Consider the following 21,464-nt stretch of genomic DNA (forward strand, 5'->3'; position numbering starts at 1 on the left):
TCTTCCCAAACGCATGCCGCCTTGGCTCTCAGTATTAAAATAGCGAATAGGATTTTAACAGATACCATGGTGCGGCCGTTTGTCCACGATTAGACCTAAGAATGGCATGGGGCTTTGTCTGGCTGAAAGCGAAGCTTGTAGTTCATTAAGCAGCGGAGGGATTAACGATGTTGGAAGACTGCTTTGAAAAGCCACTAGAGATACTCCTAAAAGATTGGCTATCTTCAAGAACTTTCTTCTCTTCCCTGCGGATTCCTAATGCCTCCCCTTTTGTCTCCAACCTTGTAAGAACAGGATCCTTTTCTTATTAGGGAATTTTCTTACAACCCTTCCTCTTTTGTTCCCGTCGCTGTTAATTATGAACTTCAGTGGAGTTTAACCAGTTTCGGCTGACCCCTGTGAAATAGTGGAACAGAGGCGAGATGCAAAGGAGGTGAACCAATTAATTTAAGCACCTTCTGAACGATTATTACCAGAGAAAAGAAAATAGTAGTGTTCAGTTATTTTCCCACTGGTTAATCAGCCATGCCGATATTACTTGGCGTTTCCCAGTGTTGCTGTCGTTTTTGGGGACTCGGTTTGCAGAGTAAAATGAAACATTTTCTGCAAAGAGAAAAAAAGAAACAAAAACAACAGACCCTAAGGGGGTTATTTATCAAAATCAGTTTTTTCGGATTTTTAAGTAAACTAGAATCCACGTTTTTACCTTATTTATCATTGAAGAAACTCGATAAAATCAGTTCAGAAAAAAACTTGAAGAATTCCGTTTTTTTGCAAAAAACACCTAATTTTTTTGTGTATTATGCCCAAAACACTCAAATTTTTGTGAAATCACTCAAACCCCCCCCCCCCCCCCAATTTTTTCGGATTTTTGGCCAAAAGACCATTATATATTCAAATTTGAAATGGGACCTTTGCCATTGACTTCTATAGGACCCTGACAGCTTTGAGATGGAGTATTTTTGGATTCGGACTTTTAGCAGCCTCGGGGTATAATAAATCACATAAAATTTGAGGGTTTTTTCCCATTAAAAATTTGGATTTTATAGTAAAAACAACTCCAATTTTGTAAGTGTTTGGCATTCGGACTGTAATAAACAACCCCCTATGTGTGTAGGTAAGATGTTTCTTGGGGGCCCATATCGTAGGAATCCCTTGGGGATGGTGGGTTTAGATGAAGTGCAAAGCATACCTCCCAACTGTCCCTTTTTTGGAGGGACAGTCCCTCTTTTGACAGCTCAACCCGCAGTCCCTCATTTGTACTGGAAAGTCCCTATTTTCTTTGCACTGAACAGCCAGAAAAAGAAACAAAGTTTCTCACTTAATTGGCTTTTAGCAGAGAGCCCAGAACAGCTAACAGGTGCAAATAAGATACTTTGTAACAATTTTGAGACACAAAAACACAGTTTTGATAAGAAGAAATATTTTCAAACTTTCATAACCTGCCAAATTTTGTAAAACAAACATGGTAATTAGGGGGTGTGGCCACATAAAGGGGTGTGGTCAAAAATGCTGCACTACATGCGGGAAAAAAATTTTTGTCCCTCTTTTTACTTCCGAAATGTTGGGAGGTATGTGCAAAGAACATAGTATAGTGTGTAACAGTTGTTTGACATCTTCAGTATATACACCAGCCACGTCCAATCAGCATTCCCCTAGCTGTTTTTCACCTACTGAAGGGCCAATGGTGGAGTAACAGCTACCAACTGGCATCTTGCTCTACTGTCACCATCTTGTCCTACTTTACCTACTCCCGAAGCAGCCTTTCCTATAACTTTTTGAGGTGGGTGAAGTACAGGTCCCTACAGTGCCTATATACCCCTGGTGCTCCTTCTTCTGAGAGATTCGAATGTCCTACAAGAAGGGGCAAGTAAGGGGTTGAGCAAGTCTAACCAATGCTCTGCCCCTTCCATTGTGTCCTTAAAGTAAGGCAGCAGCATTGTGGGTCAAAGCAAGCATGACCCATGCAATGTGCAACAAGTTGTGTGTGTGTAAATGAGAAGCTCACGCACATAGTAGTGTGTCGGTTTATTTACAAGTACTCCAAGACAATGTGTTTCCCTCTGAACTTTTTTTGGACTCTTGGTATGGAGAGACTGCAGCCGTATCCATGTAGTGGAATACTGGAGGGGTATTGGTTTCAAAGGGAACGATGACTGGCCAGTATGCAAAATATTTTAATTCAGCAAAGCCTCCTGTTCTCCTTGATGTTTGCTTAAGTTACAGGCAACAGCTGTAGCGGGGTATGTGCACAAGAGGCAGAGGGGAGAATCCTGTTCCCTTCTTGCCTTGTACAACCGATACAAGTTGTTCGTTAGTAGGCCGCGCCCACTCACGTGTCAGAAATGTGTTATTGGGAAAAAGTGATTAGAGCGATGAAAGCTTTGATATGAGATGAGCTTCAAACAGCTGGCCTAGGTGTCCTCTACAATAAGAAATGTCACTTGGAAATCCATTACTGGCCTGGAAAATCCCAAACTCTTTGTACATTAATCTTCACGGATTCTCTTCTAACTCGACCTAGTAAGTTCTCCCAGTGGCCATATGCCATCAGGCAACCTTGTGGTTAAGGCATGGGATATCAGATATTGTTCCATGACCTTGGGACCTCCAACAAATCATTCAATCTTCTCCAATCTACTCCTTGCTTTAAAGTTTAGAAGTGTTGCATGTTGGACCCCCCCCCATATTCAGGCTACACTTTACTGAGATGTTATTTTCCCAATAGGCAGCAATGGGCTGAGATTGGTGGGTATTTGTGGCATTCTGGCCCTGGCATCCTTTGCCATTGCTCACAGAAGTGTATCACAGTTGTATAGTCCGCACAATTCCCACAATTTCACTATTCACACTGTTTGTGCAAATCTCTCCTCACCAGGCGGCGACTGGTTATAAATCTCGAGTATTTCTGTGCTGCCACCAAGCTCTCTGTGTCCAACTATCTTCACTAGACTCAGCCAAAGAGGAACATTCTGGGGAGTTCATGACCTACCAAATATTATTCATAGTCTCTCAGTGTGGGTTATTCTTGTTATCCAAATGCTCTTTTTCACACATTTTCCTTCTGAGTTTAGGCAGACGCGATGTCTCCAGCCAAAAGTCAGTGCAAGACTATACATCACCTTACTCGATCCCTCATTAAAGTGAATTGTTGTGTCCTATCACACACTCTTCTGGCAGGCTGCTCTCCGGCTCAGGAATGTTCCTTCTTTTTACATTCACTTGTTTTTTACCCTCAATGCTGTAATGTTTCCAGCTACGGTGGTTTCAGTGCTACTGGCACAAAAGCTGTCTGCTATCAATTAAATTGTAATCGTTTTTCTGTGTCTGACTTTTATATTAGATTCGTACTGAAGACCAGCATAACAGTGTCCAATTCATACTTTGTTCCTTTAAATACATTATGGTGCTATAGGATAACACTCGTGTTGTCCTAGGTATAAACTCTAATGGCCGATCATCTACGGTTTCTGACCAATCATCCTGTGGACCTAATGGATGGATATGTAAGTCACACCATAGCCCTGTCTCTCTTTTTTACCCATGAGCCACATTCAGATGTAAAAAGACTTGGGGGACAACACAAACATAAAATGTTTCTGGGCGGTACAAAATAAGGGCTGTGATTGGCCATTTGGTAGCCCATATGTGGACTGGTAGCCTATAGGAGGCTCTGTTTGCCAGTACACCTGTTTTATACAACCAAAACTTGCCTCCAAGCCAGAAATTCAAAAATAAGCACCTGATTTGGGAGCAACATCCAAGGTGTTGGTGAGCAACATGTTGCTTATGAGCCACTGGTTAGGGATCCATGCTCTTAAGGGTACATCATTGCATATTTCTAAATCCTAACAATTCAACACTGAATTCTCTCAAGATGTTGTTGGACTACAGCATGCATCAACCTACAGAGAATGTTGGGAAATGTAGTCCCCTTGCAATCATAGAGCACAGTTAAGAAAGGCTGCTCTGCACGGTGCAGACTATCTCACTCCATCTTGTGTTTGGCTGTAGCTTTTCTGGGATTCTGGGGAAGCAGCTAATATTCCAATTTGTACTTCTGGTTTTAATTTCCCTGGTATTTATATCTGCAATAAATTCTTAGTGTTTCGGATATCGGATATATATATATATATATATATATATATATATATATATATATATACATATTTCTGCTTTGTTTTGACAAAGAAACCGGTAGCTGATAGGTCCAAACTTTCTTCAGCAGGAGGGGGAAAAAAAATACTCATTATAGAAGCTTAAGCCTGACTGGATTACATCACTTTCTCCTTCATTTCACTGAACTCCCCTTTTATTTTCAGGACGCCCCTTTCTCAAAGTCCCGAGCTGAAGCTGCCTCAATGGTTCTCGCTGATTACTTCATTCCCCGCCCTTTTGCTTTGAAGTGGTCTCTGGTCTCAGGATTAAGTTCAGGGGTCATTATGTTTATTTATGCAGAGTTGGGTCTCCTGTGAAATGGGCCTTTCAGGGCATCTGACATCAAAGGCTACAGATCTGTCAGGTTGTAGAAAGAACTGGCCGGCCTTAGAGCAAATTAAAGCAGCCGCGGCAGTTCAAGAGAAAATACTGAGTGTGGATTTTGTTTAGAAACTGGTCCTGAGACCTTCTTATTATTAACGCCCCCTCTCTCTCTTGCTGTGTATTACATGACTGTCCTGCAATACATCTTGTCCAGCTTGTTTGACAGACTTTGCCCAGGTGGTGGACCTCACTTGGCTGAGCTCATTGTTGGGCAATATTTCTTGGTGCCACCTGCTACACCATGTACATGCTTTCTGAAAAGAGACGGCTTTTGAGCACATAGGGGCAAATTCACTAAGCGCCGAATCGCCTAACGCTAGCGTCAATTCACTAGCTTTGGGCATTTTCACTACTTCGCAAATTCACTAACAAATGCTGGCGTAACTTCGCTATTGTTACTTCGCACCCTTACGCCTGGCGAATTTGCGCAACGGACGTAACTACGCAAATTCACTAACGCGCACATTATACTGAACGCTACCTTTTACGCTAGACTTCCTTCGCCACCTCAGACCAGGCGAAGCGCAATAGAGTAGATAGGGATTGCTTCAAAAAAAGTTCAAATTTTTTCTTAGTCCCAAAAAACGCTGGCGTTTTTTCTATATTATGGGTGATAGGCTGAAAAAGATTGAATTTTTTTTTGGGGCTCCCCTCCTTCCCACTACATTTCCTGACTCATGGCACCTTAACTATACAGTGGGCACATGTGTAGGGCAAAATAAACATTTTATTTGATGTTTTGAAGGTTTCCCAGGCATTTGTAGTGCTGCTACATATACCTCCATTGAAATTTGAATTTGGCGCCGTATGCAAATTAACCATCGCTAGCGTAACTTTGCTTCGCTTAGCGAATCAACACTAGCGCAACTTCACAACCTTACGCTACCCTTGAGCGCAACTTCGGATTTTAGTGAATTTGCGGAGCGCTGGCGAAACTACGCCTGGCGAAGTGCGGCGAAGTTATGCCTGGCACAACTACGAATCTTAGTGAATTTGCCCCATAGTTTTTTAAGAATTATGTGCAACCTGGTAGGGCACAGAGGGCAGTTTTCCTAGGCCACCAATAGCTGAGAGGCTCCTCTATGAAAAGAACATTGTAGACTTAACGGTAGAGCATAATAAATAATTACTAACTGCCTTTACTCCTAGGTATCACACCTAATAAGAGCTTGTTTTTGATCACAAGTCCAAAAATTACTATATCAGTTCTCAGTATAATTCTCTCCCAGTTTACATTATACAAATAGACAATTATGGTCTCAGCGTGGGACTGTACAAACAGCAGATGTACAATGTACTCGCTACGTTAATGTTGTCCATTGGGAACCCAGCACTTGTATCCCTCAGCCATTTTGTTTGGAATGAAATCCATTCGGTCATTTAGCAGTAGGTGAAAAACATCTGTTGCATACGATACCTTTGCATACATGCTGACATTTGCTTTGGCCGAAATTCAGGAGCTTAACTTCCCCTTCGACATAGTGAGGAAATGAACTTGTCAGAGGAAAAACTGGTTAAACTGTGAATGGATGTACACACGCTTCACTATATGATGGGAAAACAAGTTTAGTGTCTTTTGATTTCAAAGGAGATGGAAGCCACCAGAGATGTCAACTAATTCCATGTCGGGTGATAATGATAAGGTCCTAGATTTTTATAGAATTCGAATTCCTCTTTACTCTCAATTATACCATACCAAATAAGGTCTCAAAAATGCCATTATCACCTTAAAACCATGTTTCATAAACTGTGGGGCTGGTTGGCATCAGGGGTCGTAGCCTGAAAGCCAGTTAGGGTAGAAATGAATGACTGTTTGCTCTCCTAGATATACATATGCAAGTACCAGCTTGAAGGTCAACTGGTGTGAGATTTGGAGAGAAAATTTATCAGATGTGCTAAGTTTCCTTGGAAATATGATTGAATAACTGATACAGCCATGTTTTTGTACATCTCTAACCTTGTTATAAACTAATGGGGGGCCTGAACAAAGGCTGGACTTAAAAAGTTAGCCGACGTCTGCATTTGGGGCTAGTTGACAAATCTAGACCATATAATGGTAACCTCACTCCTGATCCAACTGAATTGGGAGCTGCTGGCACTGTGGTAAAGCGTGGGTCCCTATTTGAAGAGAAAAATTTTAATAAATAAAAAAGGGCGACTAACCTGTTGCCTTTCAGCTGTTTGGATATGTCAATAGATGGACGCAACTACCCCAGCATCCTCACAGTACCTAGGTCTTACGCTATAGCGTACCCTTAGCAAGTGTCTCTTTATTATGACTGCACAACTCAAGGTATGGAGCAAGGAGGCCATGTAAGGTTGGAACCACATGTTCCGACACAGATTTGCTATTCAGATCTCAAGTTTCCACCTTTACAATTTCTCTGTCAGCCAATATGAGCTTGTGGTTAAGTAACGCGCGGGCTGCAGTGGATGAATCATGGCAGAAGAATGATTTTATCGCCCCTGAATATGCGTTGAATGAATGCAATTTTATCATTACAGCTCTTGCACAATACATATTTCCTTTCTTTTTCAAAGCAAAATGATCTCTTCTATTTTAAAAAAGACAAAGTGGCATTTGAGAACATAATAAAGAGATTGCAAATCAACCTTTCTAATCGTTCTAAATCCCTAATGACTTGCCCTATCTTTATTCATTAATGGACCTTCCGTTGGGTTGTCTGTGCTGAATGGCACCATGTCTGTAGTTCCAGTCCATCCCTTTTCAAGGTGTTGAATTTTCATCCTTAGTTGGGCACCTACATTTATTTCCTGGGGACTGAGAAGAAGAAGAAGAAGGAATGGCCATTGGTTCTACCATTGTGGGCCTCTCAAAACCAAAGCTGTCCAATGACTTCAGTAGTAGTAGAGGTATTGTCTAATAGAGGGCAAGTTTGGAGGTGCACTTGTAGCTGGGGATGGCTGGCCATGGGCAAATTGCCTACCCAGTATCCTCAGTGGAACCATCAGTTGACTCTGCATCAGGCAGTTTTTCTAGATAGAAGGACATAATTTCTACAAATTTGTTGGACTTTCAGCCTGTTACAATGAAGAACCTAATAGCATCTAAAGTTTTTAGAATCACTACATTCTATAATGTTTTGTTTCAGTAGATAAGGTTCTCTGGATACATCTGTCAAAGCAAGCTATATAGCAACTCCAATTTATTTGTATAAGTACAGTGGTGGAAAGAATGTTTTGTGTGCAGAGTACACTGTGCCCTTGTGCTTTGTGGTCTATTTTTGGAATGTAAATGTAGCACAAACAAAACTCATCAATAGGGATCGTTTGCCTTTTTACTTTTCTGGGGAGGAGCCTCTGTCATGTCAGTAAGTGCACCAGTTTCTGAGATTTGGCTGGATATCAAGGAGAAGCATCTTCAAAGGATCAAATGGATTTAAAATTATTTGCATCACATCAAAGGCTTGGCATCAAACAGGTGGCAGAAGAATGCCCTTTAGTTGGTGTGTGTATATGTATATCCTAATGGGTACACAGCATTGCTGAAACACAAGTTGAGGCAACATACTGGGCGCTTCACCTTTGCTTATAGGCACCATCACACTCTCCTGTACCTGCTATTTTGCAAAGACCACCCCTTCCCAGAGACTATTATCCCACTGTTACTATAGACTCCATCTCTCCCTACTATACCTGCTATCCCACAGTCACACTCCCTTCCCAGAGACTATTATCCCACTGTTACTATAGGCACCATCTCTCCCTACTATACCTGCTATCCCACAGTCACACTCCCTTCCCAGAGACTATTATCCACTGTTACTATAGACTCCATCTCTCCCTACTATACCTGCTATCCCACAGTCACACTCCCTTCCCAGAGACTATTATCCCACTGTTACTATAGGCACCATCTCTCCCTACTATACCTGCTATCCCACAGTCACACTCCCTTCCCAGAGACTATTATCTACTGTTACTATAGACACCATCTCTCCCTACTATACCTGCTATCCCACAGTCACACTCCCTTCCCAGAGACTATTATCTACTGTTACTATAGACACCATCTCTCCCTACTATACCTGCTATCCCACAGCCACACTCCCTTCCCAGAGACTATTATCCACTGTTACTATAGGCACCATCTCTCCCTACTATACCTGCTATCCCACAGTCACACTCCCTTCCCAGAGACTATTATCTACTGTTACTATAGACACCATCTCTCCCTACTATACCTGCTATCCCACAGCCACACTCCCTTCCCAGAGACTATTATCCACTTTTACTATAGGCACCATCTCTCCCTACTATACCTGCTATCCCACAGTCACACTCCCTTCCCAGAGACCATTATCCACTGTTACTATAGACACCATCTCTCCCTACTATACCTGCTATCCCACAGCCACACTCCCTTCCCAGAGACTATTATCCCACTGTTACTATAGGCACCATCTCTCCCTACTATACCTGCTATCCCACAGTCACACTCCCTTCCCAGAGACTATTATCCCACTGTTACTATAGGCACCATCTCTCCCTACTATACCTGCTATCCCACAGCCACACTCCCTTCCCAGAGACTATTATCCACTGTTACTATAGGCACCATCTCTCCCTACTATACCTGCTATCCCACGGCCACACTCCATTCCCAGAGACTAGTATCCACTGTTACTATAGACATCATCTCTCCCTACTATACCTGCTATCCCACAGTCACACTCCCTTCCCAGAGACTATTATCCCACTGTTACTATAGGCACCATCTCTCCCTACTATACCTGCTATCCCACAGTCACACTCCCTTCCCAGAGACTATTATCCCACTGTTACTATAGGCACCATCTCTCCCTACTATACCTGCTATCCCACAGTCACACTCCCTTCCCAGAGACTATTATCCACTGTTACTATAGGCACCATCTCTCCCTACTATACCTGCTATCCCACAGTCACACTCCCTTCCCAGAGACTATTATCCACTGTTACTATAGGTACCATCTCTCCCTACTATACCTGCTATCCCACAGTCACACTCCCTTCCCAGAGACTATTATCCCACTGTTACTATAGGCACCATCTCTCCCTACTATACCTGCTATCCCACAGTCACACTCCCTTCCCAGAGATTATTATCCCACTGTTACTATAGACACCATCTTTCCCTACTATACCTGCTATCCCACAGTCACACTCCCTTCCCAGAGACTATTATCCACTGTTATTATAGGTACCATCTCTCCCTACTATACCTGTTATCCCACAGTCACACTCCCTTCCCAGAGACTATTATCCACTGTTACTATAGACACCATCTCTCCCTACTATACCTGCTATCCCACAGTCACACTCCCTTCCCAGAGACTATTATCCATTGTTACTATAGGCACCATCTCTCCCTACTATACCTGCTATCCCACAGTCACACTCCCTTCCCAGAGACTATTATCCACTGTTACTATAGGCACCATCTCTCCCTACTATACCTGCTATCCCACAGTCACACTCCCTTCCCAGAGACTATTATCCATTGTTACTATAGGCACCATCTCTCCCTACTATACCTGCTATCCCACAGTCACACTCCCTTCCCAGAGACTATTATCCACTGTTACTATAGACACCATCTCTCCCTACTATACCTGCTATCCCACAGTCACACTCCCTTCCCAGAGACTATTATCCACTGTTACTATAGGCACCATCTCTCCCTACTATACCTGCAATCCCACACACAATGTTAAGCAAATCTCCCGCCATAATAGAATGGATCGTATATGGAAATCAGCACTTCCACATGATATGCTAAAGGTTCTTTTTTCAACATTGAGCTAGAAGGAACACACAAAGTTGGGATCAAGTCTGTGTTACATAACTGCAATAAATTGACTTTATTTTTGTTTTTTTGCTTCCCAAATATCATACCTTGCATGCTTTCTTTGCAAATGTCCAGATTTTTAGGGACTGCTAGCAGTCAGAAAGCTTTTCTATGGCAGTTATTCTCAATATAGCCTCAGCTGAGCGGCACAAAATATATGGTGGGATTATACAGGCTGACGGAGTGTTTAGAAACATGCTTAAATATTTTGAAGGCTTTGAAGTTTAATAGAGGAGCCATAATGTTCTCATGAGCTTCCCATTTGCTGTTAGCTATAAGGACACAAAATGCCATCGAATTATTCTTTTTCTAGGTACCCAAGCATGATACTTGACCTTATTTTATGTTTAATTATACCTGCCAACCATTTAAGTAATTTAAATATAAATATATATATATATATATATATATATATATACCATTTCTTGCTGGACCAGACCATCCTCAACCCTATGAATCCCCTGCATTTGTTAGTTATGAGCTTAACCTATGCCCAATTTTCCAATATCAAGTAACTAAGTGGAGAATCTTGGTAACTCATTGGAAGGTCTCAAGGAACAAACTTGGGCACCCTTGGTTTTGTTGTTGTTAATTAATGTGCATAAGAAAGCAGTGCACATAACTACAGTGTTTTTAAAGGATAGCCTTATATGTAACAAGAATATGTATTGTAATCAAAATAGAGGCAGTTGTTAATGGAAAAGAGCTCCTAATAACAACAATGTGTTTTGCAGATGACTCCAGCTCTGTAAAAACAAATCATCCCCCTGACGGACCCAATGCAGAAGTAGAAGAATCTTCCAACAAGCAGTGGGGTAAGTACCTGCCTTTTGTATGTTTGTTTAGGGTTTATGTTATTGGTGATTTTCTTTATTAAAGACCATATTATATCTTGACTTCCAAAACTGTATCCATGCCACATTTGAAACATAAGTTATGCTAACCTACTCCTATGACCTTCAAAAATCCCTCCCAAATGTAGTAAATCCCACCCCTTTTCACTACTCCATTGAGGGGCAAATTCAACCGTTGGATTTTGGAGCATTTGGGCATGAAAAAGCTATAAACTCTTATGCGCCATGTTCTAAAGTGCGGTAGATCATTGTGCACTTACCGAAAATTTAAATTGTGTATATTTTGTCATTCATTTTATATGAAAATATAGAAATATCCCAAATACATTTAGATGGTAAATTGTATCATTGAAATGCTTTAGGGTAGTCATATAAAAGGACAACTTTTTGTTTTAACTGGTAAACCAGTCAGTTATGGGATCATTAATTGAGGTTCATGAAAGATTTCCATTTTTTGAAGGTCACGGTTCGCTTAAGTTGACTTGGAAGATGCCCACTTTGGAGTTTGTTAAAGACTTCCTAAACTTTAATTTTTATTTAATGGTGGGAGAAAAGGGATAAAATCCGTCCGATAAAGATGTTCTAAACTTGACAGTCATCCGCACCCCATCAAGTCACCAGACTGACACACTTGTTTCCACAGCTGTTGCTCTTGGGACATTCAGTCCTTTACTTTTTTGGTTTCATGAGGCTGTTCATGAAAGGATGTCCAAAGTGTAGAGCAAACTTTTTTCATCCCGGGGCCATGCACTACCCAAAATATCCTGAAGCACCGAAGCTACTTATAACTCACATAATTAACCATCTGACCCTAAATAAAAATGTCAACCTGGCCCTGTTGTGTGTGTGTATATATATATATATATATATATATATTCATAGACCACAAGGTGCACACCGTTTACTTCGGTACATACCTGGGTGCCTGCCGAGTTAGGTATGTACATGTATGCAGAAAGGCGGCACTCACAGGGTTTTTTTAGTCAAAAATAAAAAATTCTTTATTGATCTATAAAGAATTTTTTATTTGTGACTAAAAAAACCCTGTGAGTGCCGCCTTTCTGCATACATATATATATATATATATATATATATATATATATATATATATATATATATATATATATATATATATATATATATATATATATATATATATATATATATGTGTGTGGCGTGAGATACTGGTACTCCAGTTTGTTCTTTGGCTCAAAGCAATTTTTGTCCAATAATGGAATTACATATGTAATAAATAAATGCCATGCCATTCTTTGTGACCCTAATTTTAATAATACAGATAATAAAAATTGTCTGCTAAAATACAGACAGGCTGGGTTGGAAGTACCCACACCTACAGGGAAAAAAAAACAATATGGTGGCCAGGGCCGGATTTACATAGTGGGCACACTCCTGTCGGGACTGGAGCAATGGGGCTTGGTGCACAGGAAATAAAAACGATTGTATCTCCTGCACATCCCCAGTGTTTCTGAACCAATGTGGGTGTGGGTGGGCAGAATGCCACCCTCAAAAAGCCTTGGTGGCCTTTCCAAAATCCAGGCCTGATGGTGGCCATCATGGTTGGCGATGAGAAGTGATTAGAGACTGTGACAGTAAAAATGAGTTTCTATTTACATGTCCATCCTTTTTCCATTGTATTACATATAATAGTTTCAGGCAAAACAGGTCCACCTGGAGGCGGCATTTCTGCATTACGTGTTTTGGCGATACTTTGGGGCTGCCATTTCACGTGTCACTCTTTGTGTTCCATGATTGATAAGGTGAGAACTGCTCACTTTGTTAAAACAGCACAAACGGTGTGACCCCATGCCCGTGTGTGTGTTGGGGAGGGGGAGGGGAGCAGTTTTTATGAAAACAAACATCTGACAATTTCAAGCGAGCTTGTCAACCAGCACGAAACCCAAGAACAGAAGCCATGCTAAATTCCACAAGGTCAAACTTGTATTGAAAGGCATGCTTTATTATTGATTGCCGCACCCAGGACCCTGTCAAATTTACCCATGTTCCGTAGTGAAAATAAACATCCACTTCATTCAGATACTTCATTATACAGAGTTTCAGACTGTGCAGGGGTTTTTTTTTTTTTGGTTTGTACACACTGGGGAAAATAAAGGTATTTGAAGAATTCTTTGCTGAGCGAGCAGTTTTTTCTTGGAGGAATTCGGTGTGTTTTTTTTTAATTCTATTTATTTAACTAAATCTTTAGATCCGAGGATTTATTATCGTAATGTAGAAAATGTATATTTCATGCCTTACACCAGAACAAATATACATTTTCAATTTAATCCCTTATTACTGGACTTTTTTCAGGGAATAATGTCATTCATATCAATATTTAACAACTAAACACAATGGAAAATGTATAGTTAATTAGGGTGGCAAAAAATTCATTTGGATTGTTTTTTAAAAAGCCATAACCACAGTACAGGTATGGCACCTGTTATCCAGAATGCATGGCACCTGGGGTTTTCCGGATGATGGATCTTTTCCTAATTTGGATCTTCATGCCTTAAATCTACTAGAAAATCATTTAAACATTAAATAAACCCAATAGGCTTTTTTTTTGCTTCCAATAAGGATTAGTTATATCTTCATTTGGATCAAGTACAAGTTACTGTTTTATTTTTAGAGAGAAAAAGGAAATCATTTAAAAAAAAATTGGATTATTTGGATAAAATGGAGTAAAATGGGAGATGACCTTTCTGTAATTCAGGGATTTCTGGATAACGGTTTCCAGATAACGTTTCCCATACCTGACGTTTATTAATTTATAGTTGAGTCTGTGATAAATTTTTATATTAAAGTTTATTTATATAGGATTTATTATGGTCATATTCTCATTTTCCATGTTTTTTTTTGTAAACAAATCATCAAAAAGTTTTATTGGGAAATGAGGACCAATTACTTTTTTTGTAAACCTTCAATCACATGACTTTAAGAATTAGTTGTAATAGACAATATGCCAGTGGAAAAGTGGCTATAACTTTCTCAAAATAGAAGTAACTAAAATTATTCATTTTTTTTAAAAAATGTCCCTTTAAGTTAACACATTTCTATGAAGTAACCACCTTTCATCTGCGGCTGAGCGCGGTTTCCCACGCCTGGCGTGGGATGATGGGAACTGGGGTTCAGTAACAGCTGTAGGGGTGAAAGTTTCATATCGCTGCTGTAAACCATTTTTAAGAGGAGAGTTTATACCATTAAATTTTACTGTTCTTTTTATTCACAGCCCGACCCCGGTTTACACAGCCAGCGAAAATGAGGAAAAGAGTCATTGCTAGGCCAGTGGGAAGCTCCGTACGACTGAAGTGCATCGCTAGTGGAAATCCCAGACCAGATATTACTTGGCTGAAAGACAACAAGCCGTTAACCTCTCAAGAGATTGGGGATAACAAGAAAAAGAAATGGACCCTGAACCTGAAGAGCCTTAAGCCGGAGGACAGCGGGAAGTACACATGCCAGGTTTATAACCGGGTCGGACAGATTAATGCGACGTACAAAGTAGAAGTCATCCGTAAGTACCAATGACGGTTGTACAGATGCTTTCAAAGGCTGGGGGTTTTGTTTTCTGCGCTCTCTCCAATCCAAAAAAATGAGAAGCATATGCGCCAGCCAATCTTGGGTCCAGAATGACTAAACCTGATGGACATCTGGTAACCATAAAGATGCAGCTGTGTAGAGACAATGAAAACACATGTTTACACTAAAACCAGGAGCAGAGACAGGGAAATGAATCAAACCTCATCCTTATGTCAGATTTGGCATTTCCACTATATCAAAACCAGAAAAAAAAAATGTAAAAAAAAATCGAAACCAATGAAACACGAGTTACGCTGTCGATTTGTGAAGGATACGCACTTGTGAGAAATCTGGCTTCACCCAGCAGACAACGTAACTCAATAAAGTCAACCAAAAAAAAAAAAGAAGAGGAAATAGTCCAGTAAAGTCCAATAATATTTGCTGACACCGAGGATGGTGTTTTAGATTTCCTGCGCCACCTGTTTTACCAGTTCCGATAGGTTTGCCTCTGGATAGAGATATTTTTTGCTACAAATGCTTTTAATAGGTCTTGTTTTATTAACAACACCTTGTAGGCTCACCTGTATTTGCACTTACTTGTAAACTTTTAGCAGCTTGTATGATCTGTATTTTCCCACCGCTCACATGAGACACACACCGCCCGCGATCAGTGTACCTACTGTCACAATGAAGGATTTGGCCATCAATAAATATGAAGTATGTTGAGTTGAAGAAGGTATTTTCTTAAGTCTATATATAATGAGGACTCGTTTTCTTTTAAACTGTGCCCCCATATAGTTGGCATAGTATTTCCCACATTAAATCCTTCACGGTATGTTAAATGGCGCTCTTTGACCTTTCTACCTGGTTTCCATCTTCAGTATAACCTACAGCCTAATTTATATCACTGTTAATGCTTATGTTTGTTCAAAATGAAATTTATACTAATGTTACAAAGCTGAATTAAAAAATATATCTATATTGCCTATATCTGTAAGTTAAAAATGCAGATCAGAATACAATATGTGCCCTTTTTCTATTTTTGCAGAGCGAACTCGATCCAAGCCCATACTCACTGGGAACCATCCAGTCAACACCACTGTTGACTTTGGCGGCACAACGTCTTTCCAATGTAAGGTGCGCAGTGATGTGAAGCCGGTGATCCAGTGGTTGAAGAGAGTTGAGTACGGCACAGAGAACAAGTACAATTCCACCATCGATGTTGGCGGGCAGAAGTTTATAGTGCTTCCGACAGGAGACGTTTGGTCCAGACCTGACGGCTCATATTTGAATAAACTCATTATAAACCGTGCCAGGGAAGAAGATGCTGGAATGTATATTTGCCTTGGAGCTAACACAATGGGCTACAGCTTCAAAAGTGCATTTCTGACTGTATTGCCAGGTAAGCACAATTAACTTTAAAATTGTATTTCATTTGTAACATTTACGGGGTTGTTTTTTATAGTCCGAATGCGAAAAACTAGAAAAAAAATCAATTTCTTTTTTTTACTACAAAATCGGAATTTTTAGTGGAAAGAAATAACTTGAACTTTTCGAGATTTATTATTACCCCGAGGATGGAAAACGTCAGAATCCAAAAAATCCTCCATCTCAGACCTGCTGAGGTTGTGTATAAGTCAATGGGAGAGTTCCCTATCCTATTTGGAATTTTCTGTGGTCTGCGCTGGATTAAGTCCTGCTTTTGAGGAAAAAGCCAGAAAAAAACTAGCGATTTGGGGAAAAAATCATATGATTCGGATTTTCTCTCGATTTTATCAAGTTTGTCCCCGATCCAATCATGCTTTTTTAATAACAGATAAGGTCCAGTCGTGGATTCTAGTTTTTGTCAGACTTTTTTTATTTAAAAATGTAATAAATAAGGCCCTTAGAGGGATACTGTCATGGGAAAAAAACATTTTTCAAAATGAATCAGTTAATTCTGCACTGAAATCCATTTCTCAAAAGAGCAAACAGATTTTTTTATATTCAATTTTGAAATCTGACATGGGGCTAGACATATTGTCAATTTCCCAGCTGCCCTAAGTCATGTGACTTGTGCTCTGATAAACTTCAATCACTCTTTACTGCTGTACTGCAAATTGGAGTGATATCACCCCCGTCCCTTTTCCCCCCCAGCAGCCAAACAAAAGAACAATGGGAAGGTAACCAGATAGCAGCTCCCTAACACAAGATAACAGCTGCCTGGTAGATCTAAGAACAACACTCTGTAGTAAAAACCCATGTCCCACTGAGACACATTCAGTTACATTGAGAAGGAAAAACAGCAGCCTGCCAGAAAGCATTTCTCTCTTAAAGTGCAGGCACAAGTCACATGACTGGGGGCAGCTGGGAAATTGACAAAATGTCTAGCCCCATGCCAGATTTCAAAATTGAATATAAAAAAATCTGTTTGCTCTTTTGAGAAATGGATTTCAGTGCAGAATTCCGCTGGAGTAGCACTATTTACTGATGTGTTTTGAAAAAAACATGTTTTCCGATGACAGGATCCCTTTAATGAGCCCCTACAAATATGGGGACTAATCACAGTCAGATTTTCTGTAAATGGTGCTCATATTTGTTCAAATATTTAGCAACCTCAATCTTCTTGTTGCTTTCCCAAAAAACGTACTAGCTCTGAAGCCATCATTAATGCTAGGTGTCATACTACATCTCCATGATTGTCCTAGTATTCTGTGCTTTCGTTCATCCAACACATTTCTAGCAGAATTAGCACAGTGCTTAAGCTTAGCATGTGTGACGGACAGGTTTAATTGAATGACAAGTTGGCAAGCTGAGGTTGAAGGGTGTTGTGATTTTGAAGCAGCTGGAGGGTCTCTAGATAGTTAAGTTTGAAGAGGAAACCACTGTGAATTGTTACTGTGCAATAATCCTCATTGTCCAATTTTGACTAGAAAATGACTGCTATTAAATTGAAAACAGTCGATGAGCATCACATTGTCTGGCAGGGCCAAAACTGATTTGAAAACTGCACCACATAGTTGAAATTTCTGACTTGTTGACATAAGAGGAAGGTATTAGTGACAATTAACCACATTTCATCTCCAGTTTGTTCAAGGAAGCCAGACTCACTGCTGAGCGATCGTATTTTGAAACCATATGTGGTCGGGTTGAGTTTATTCTGCTAGACGTCCAAAGGCGAAATTAAACAGAACCTACAAGATAACCAGTGAACAAAAGCAAACTGTTTGTTTGTCCTTTAAGACCTTAATAAGATACCACCAGCAAAGCATTATATGTTGGCGTCCGGCACTGCTGCTTGGCAGGAGCTTTGTTATCAAAATAGTGTAGTATGCTCTTTTGTGCTTGAAATCTGTTTTTCATTGTTCCCTTCCAGTTTTATTAATTTGTATCTTTTTTCTTTACCTACTTCCAATTCTACAGACCCAAAGCCTCCCATTGCACCTGTGGCCTTGTCAAACAGCAGCCTCCCGTGGCCAGTGATTATCGGAATACCAGCTGGAGCTGTTTTTATATTTGGGACAATTCTTCTTTGGCTTTGTCAGACGAAGAAGAAACCATGTTCTCCTCCAGCTGCAGCCACCATCCATAGACAACCAGCAAGGGTAGCCATACCACAGATGCCTGACAAAGAGGGCATCTCCTCTATAAACTATGATGAGTACCTTGCTCAGCAGCAGCATTTACTATCACAAGGACCTGTCTTAGCACCGGCCATGGCATCAAAAATGTACCCAAAGATTTATTCAGATATCCACACTCACACACATTCTCACGTGGAGGCCAAAGTCCACCAGCACCAGCACATTCATTACCAGTGCTAGGTGTTGGCCAAACTCAAGTGACTTATATTCTCAGCGGTACCTCAGAAAGACTGATTGGTTCAGCTTACACTGCCAGTAAACATGGATGAAAAAATAATTTGAGAGCGACAAAGAGAAGGAATAATGAAGGAAAATACGGCCCCAAATTAAAAATGGGGACATGGTTTTATTTGTTGTTTTATTTGTGGGAGTTTGGTGTGAAGAAACAATGTGTTCTATGAAAAGCACAGGAGGGATTCTTTGGTTGTTTCAATTCAGGGCCAGTTATATCCTAATATTGTGTCCTGCTGTTGGTGCTTTTGGGTTTTGACCCTACTTTGATGCCATCCCCCTAACAGATAAGAATTCTTAACAGAAAGCTTGTGCTTCCAGATGACCAGCACCAAAGGAGAAACGGTGGAATGTCTTTCATGCTGAAAGTTACAGATATGCATTAGATATAAGCTAGCGTGGTCGCTTGAAGTATGGAGAATGTCTTCACTATTGTCGTTATCCTTGTTCTTGGGGGTTCTCAGGCCCCTCTAATGTGCCTGATTCCAGTGATGCACCATAGTAAAGGTGCAACATGCCACAGAATAAACTGTAGCCACCAACCATATTTATGTTAATACTCATGTTGCTCCTCAAAGCCAACCTTGATTGCATTAGACAATTCACCACGAAAGATAAAACAAGCAATTCAAACAAAAAGTGCTTGCCATTACCAATTGGTTGTATTCCTTGTATTTAAATAGCTTATTTCAAAATAGTCATAATAATAATAATATTGTAATATGTGTAAGTCGATAAGAGCAATAGCTTCTCAGCGGCTTTGCAATATGACTTTTAATCATGTCGGGATGATACAAACTTTATAAAACGATCCATGAATATAGAAACCATGTAATTCTATATAGATTTTAAACTAAAGCCATGTATATTTAATTTATTTTGTTAAACAGAAAAAAAATAATGTCTATGTAAAATATTATTTTCATCAACCGGTAATTTGTATAGATATTTTTGAGTGAATATATATAAGGTTCTGTATTTTTTTTCTTTCTGCTGTGACTCTTTAAAAATGAACAATGTAGCAGGAGGCAAGGGTGGCAATTTAAAGATGCCTGTGAGCATTAAGGGGCCCATTCATTAAGTTCGAGTGAAGGAATAGAAGAAAAAAGTTCGAAGTGTTTTTTTGGCTACTTCGACCACGACTTCGAATCGAACGATTCGAACTAAAAATCGTTCGACTATTCGACCATCCGATAGTTGAAGTACTGTCTCTTTAAGAAAAAACTTCAACCCCCTAGTTCACCACCTAAAAGCTACCGAACTCAATGTTAGCCTATGGGGAAGGTCCCCATAGGCTTGGCTAACTTCTTTTGGTCGAGGGATAATCCTTCGATTGTTGGATTAAAATCCTTCGAATCGTTCGATCGAAGTATTTGCGCAAAATCCTTTGACTTTGATATTCGAAGTCGAAGGATTTTCATTCCCCAATCGAATATCGAGGGTTAATTAACCCTCGATATTCGACCCTTGATGCATTTGCCCCTTAATGTCAAAATGGGGCTTATTTACCAAAAGGTCCCCAACTATTCCATCTTTAAATTGCCACCTGAGCTGGAGTTTTATTTTTGTGTACATCTAAAAAAAAAATGATGTGAATTTATCCTTGCCAACAAATTATTGACAATCTTGTACAGTAAAATTCCCCAAACTCTTCCCAAAGATACTATCTTTTTTTAAACTTTTACAGAGGGAAAAAGACAAAAAAGAAAGAGAGACTTACTATATCCTGGAGCTTCCTTTTATAATTGTTAATAACACCAACTTGCCTTACTATACGTGTTATATCACTGTATCAGCCATTTTCTCAAAAATGATTAATATTTGGAGCAATTCAAGTTGTTTCCATTTTCCTACATTTTATTCTTGGAAGGGCTCTTTAAGAAAAGGACCCCCCTAAAAGACAACTATCCCTCAGAATTTGAGAGAGCCAATAATTACCGATCATTAATTCAATGTTTTCTTTAATTATTGTATTAAAACAAAATTCAATTTCATCCTTGAATACCACAGTGGTCTCGAAAACATTTCAGTATCTATTGGTCTGTGAAATACCCAGATGGCCCTCTTGGCACCATTTCTGTAATGCCATAATAAAGATCCAGTTTCCGTGTAGGTTTTTTTTAAATAAGATTTTATTTTTGGTAAATACTTCTAAAATAAAAGATTGTGTTTTTTTTTGTAAATGTTAGAATATTTTGCGTAATGAAGCTAAATGCCTGAAATGTCCTCTGTAACTGCTCCCTGTTTTTGCATTTAGGTATGTGAAAGTGTATATTATACATTTTTGTATAGTAAGATGTGTATAAAATAAAATGTGCCATTTGGAGCTTTCATAAAATCTGCTTATGGCTCAGGATTTACGTGTGTTTTTCTTATTCTTTCTTTATCAACCTCTATATAAATTGGAATCGCCTGACTGTAGTGGGTGTTTAATAAATTTGCTTCTTTATAATTTTTGAATATAGTTATTGAGCTATTTATTATATTTCATAAGGTGGCTCTCTAAACTGAAAGAACTCCCAACTCCAAACAACTCTCTCTTGGAGACTGATATATGAATGATCCAAAAAAATGTTTCCCTTTGTTTATTTGTCACAAATTTTCATCTCATTTGAAATCTAATAGTATTTGGAAGTTCCTCTGCTCAAAGCTCACAAACATTTCTTAAGGAAGAAAAATAAACAATTGAGTAAGTCTAGAAAGAGCTTTGATAAGTCATCCAGATCATCAAACTTTGTTTTTGAAAAAAATCAAGAAACATTTAAAAAAAATTTGAGGAAAAAATGGACCTATGATGAAAAAAATGGAAACAACATAGCTAATATG

General features: G+C 39.6%; 1 protein-coding gene across 1 annotated transcript in view; it reads left to right on the forward strand.

The window, feature by feature from the left end:
• fgfrl1.L (fibroblast growth factor receptor like 1 L homeolog) overlaps nucleotides 1-20,980 on the forward strand; it is a 135,573-nt gene extending 114,593 nt beyond the window's left edge. The window contains 4 exon segments of the mRNA NM_001092951.1: nucleotides 11,128-11,208; nucleotides 14,495-14,779; nucleotides 15,833-16,186; nucleotides 18,187-20,980. Coding sequence (NP_001086420.1) covers nucleotides 11,128-11,208; nucleotides 14,495-14,779; nucleotides 15,833-16,186; nucleotides 18,187-18,587 — 1,121 coding nt within the window. The 3' untranslated portion in view covers nucleotides 18,588-20,980.
• The last annotated feature ends 484 nt before the right edge of the window (nucleotides 20,981-21,464 follow it).

This window comes from Xenopus laevis, chromosome 1L (assembly GCF_017654675.1).
Source record: "Xenopus laevis strain J_2021 chromosome 1L, Xenopus_laevis_v10.1, whole genome shotgun sequence".
NCBI classification, from domain to species: domain Eukaryota; kingdom Metazoa; phylum Chordata; class Amphibia; order Anura; family Pipidae; genus Xenopus; species Xenopus laevis.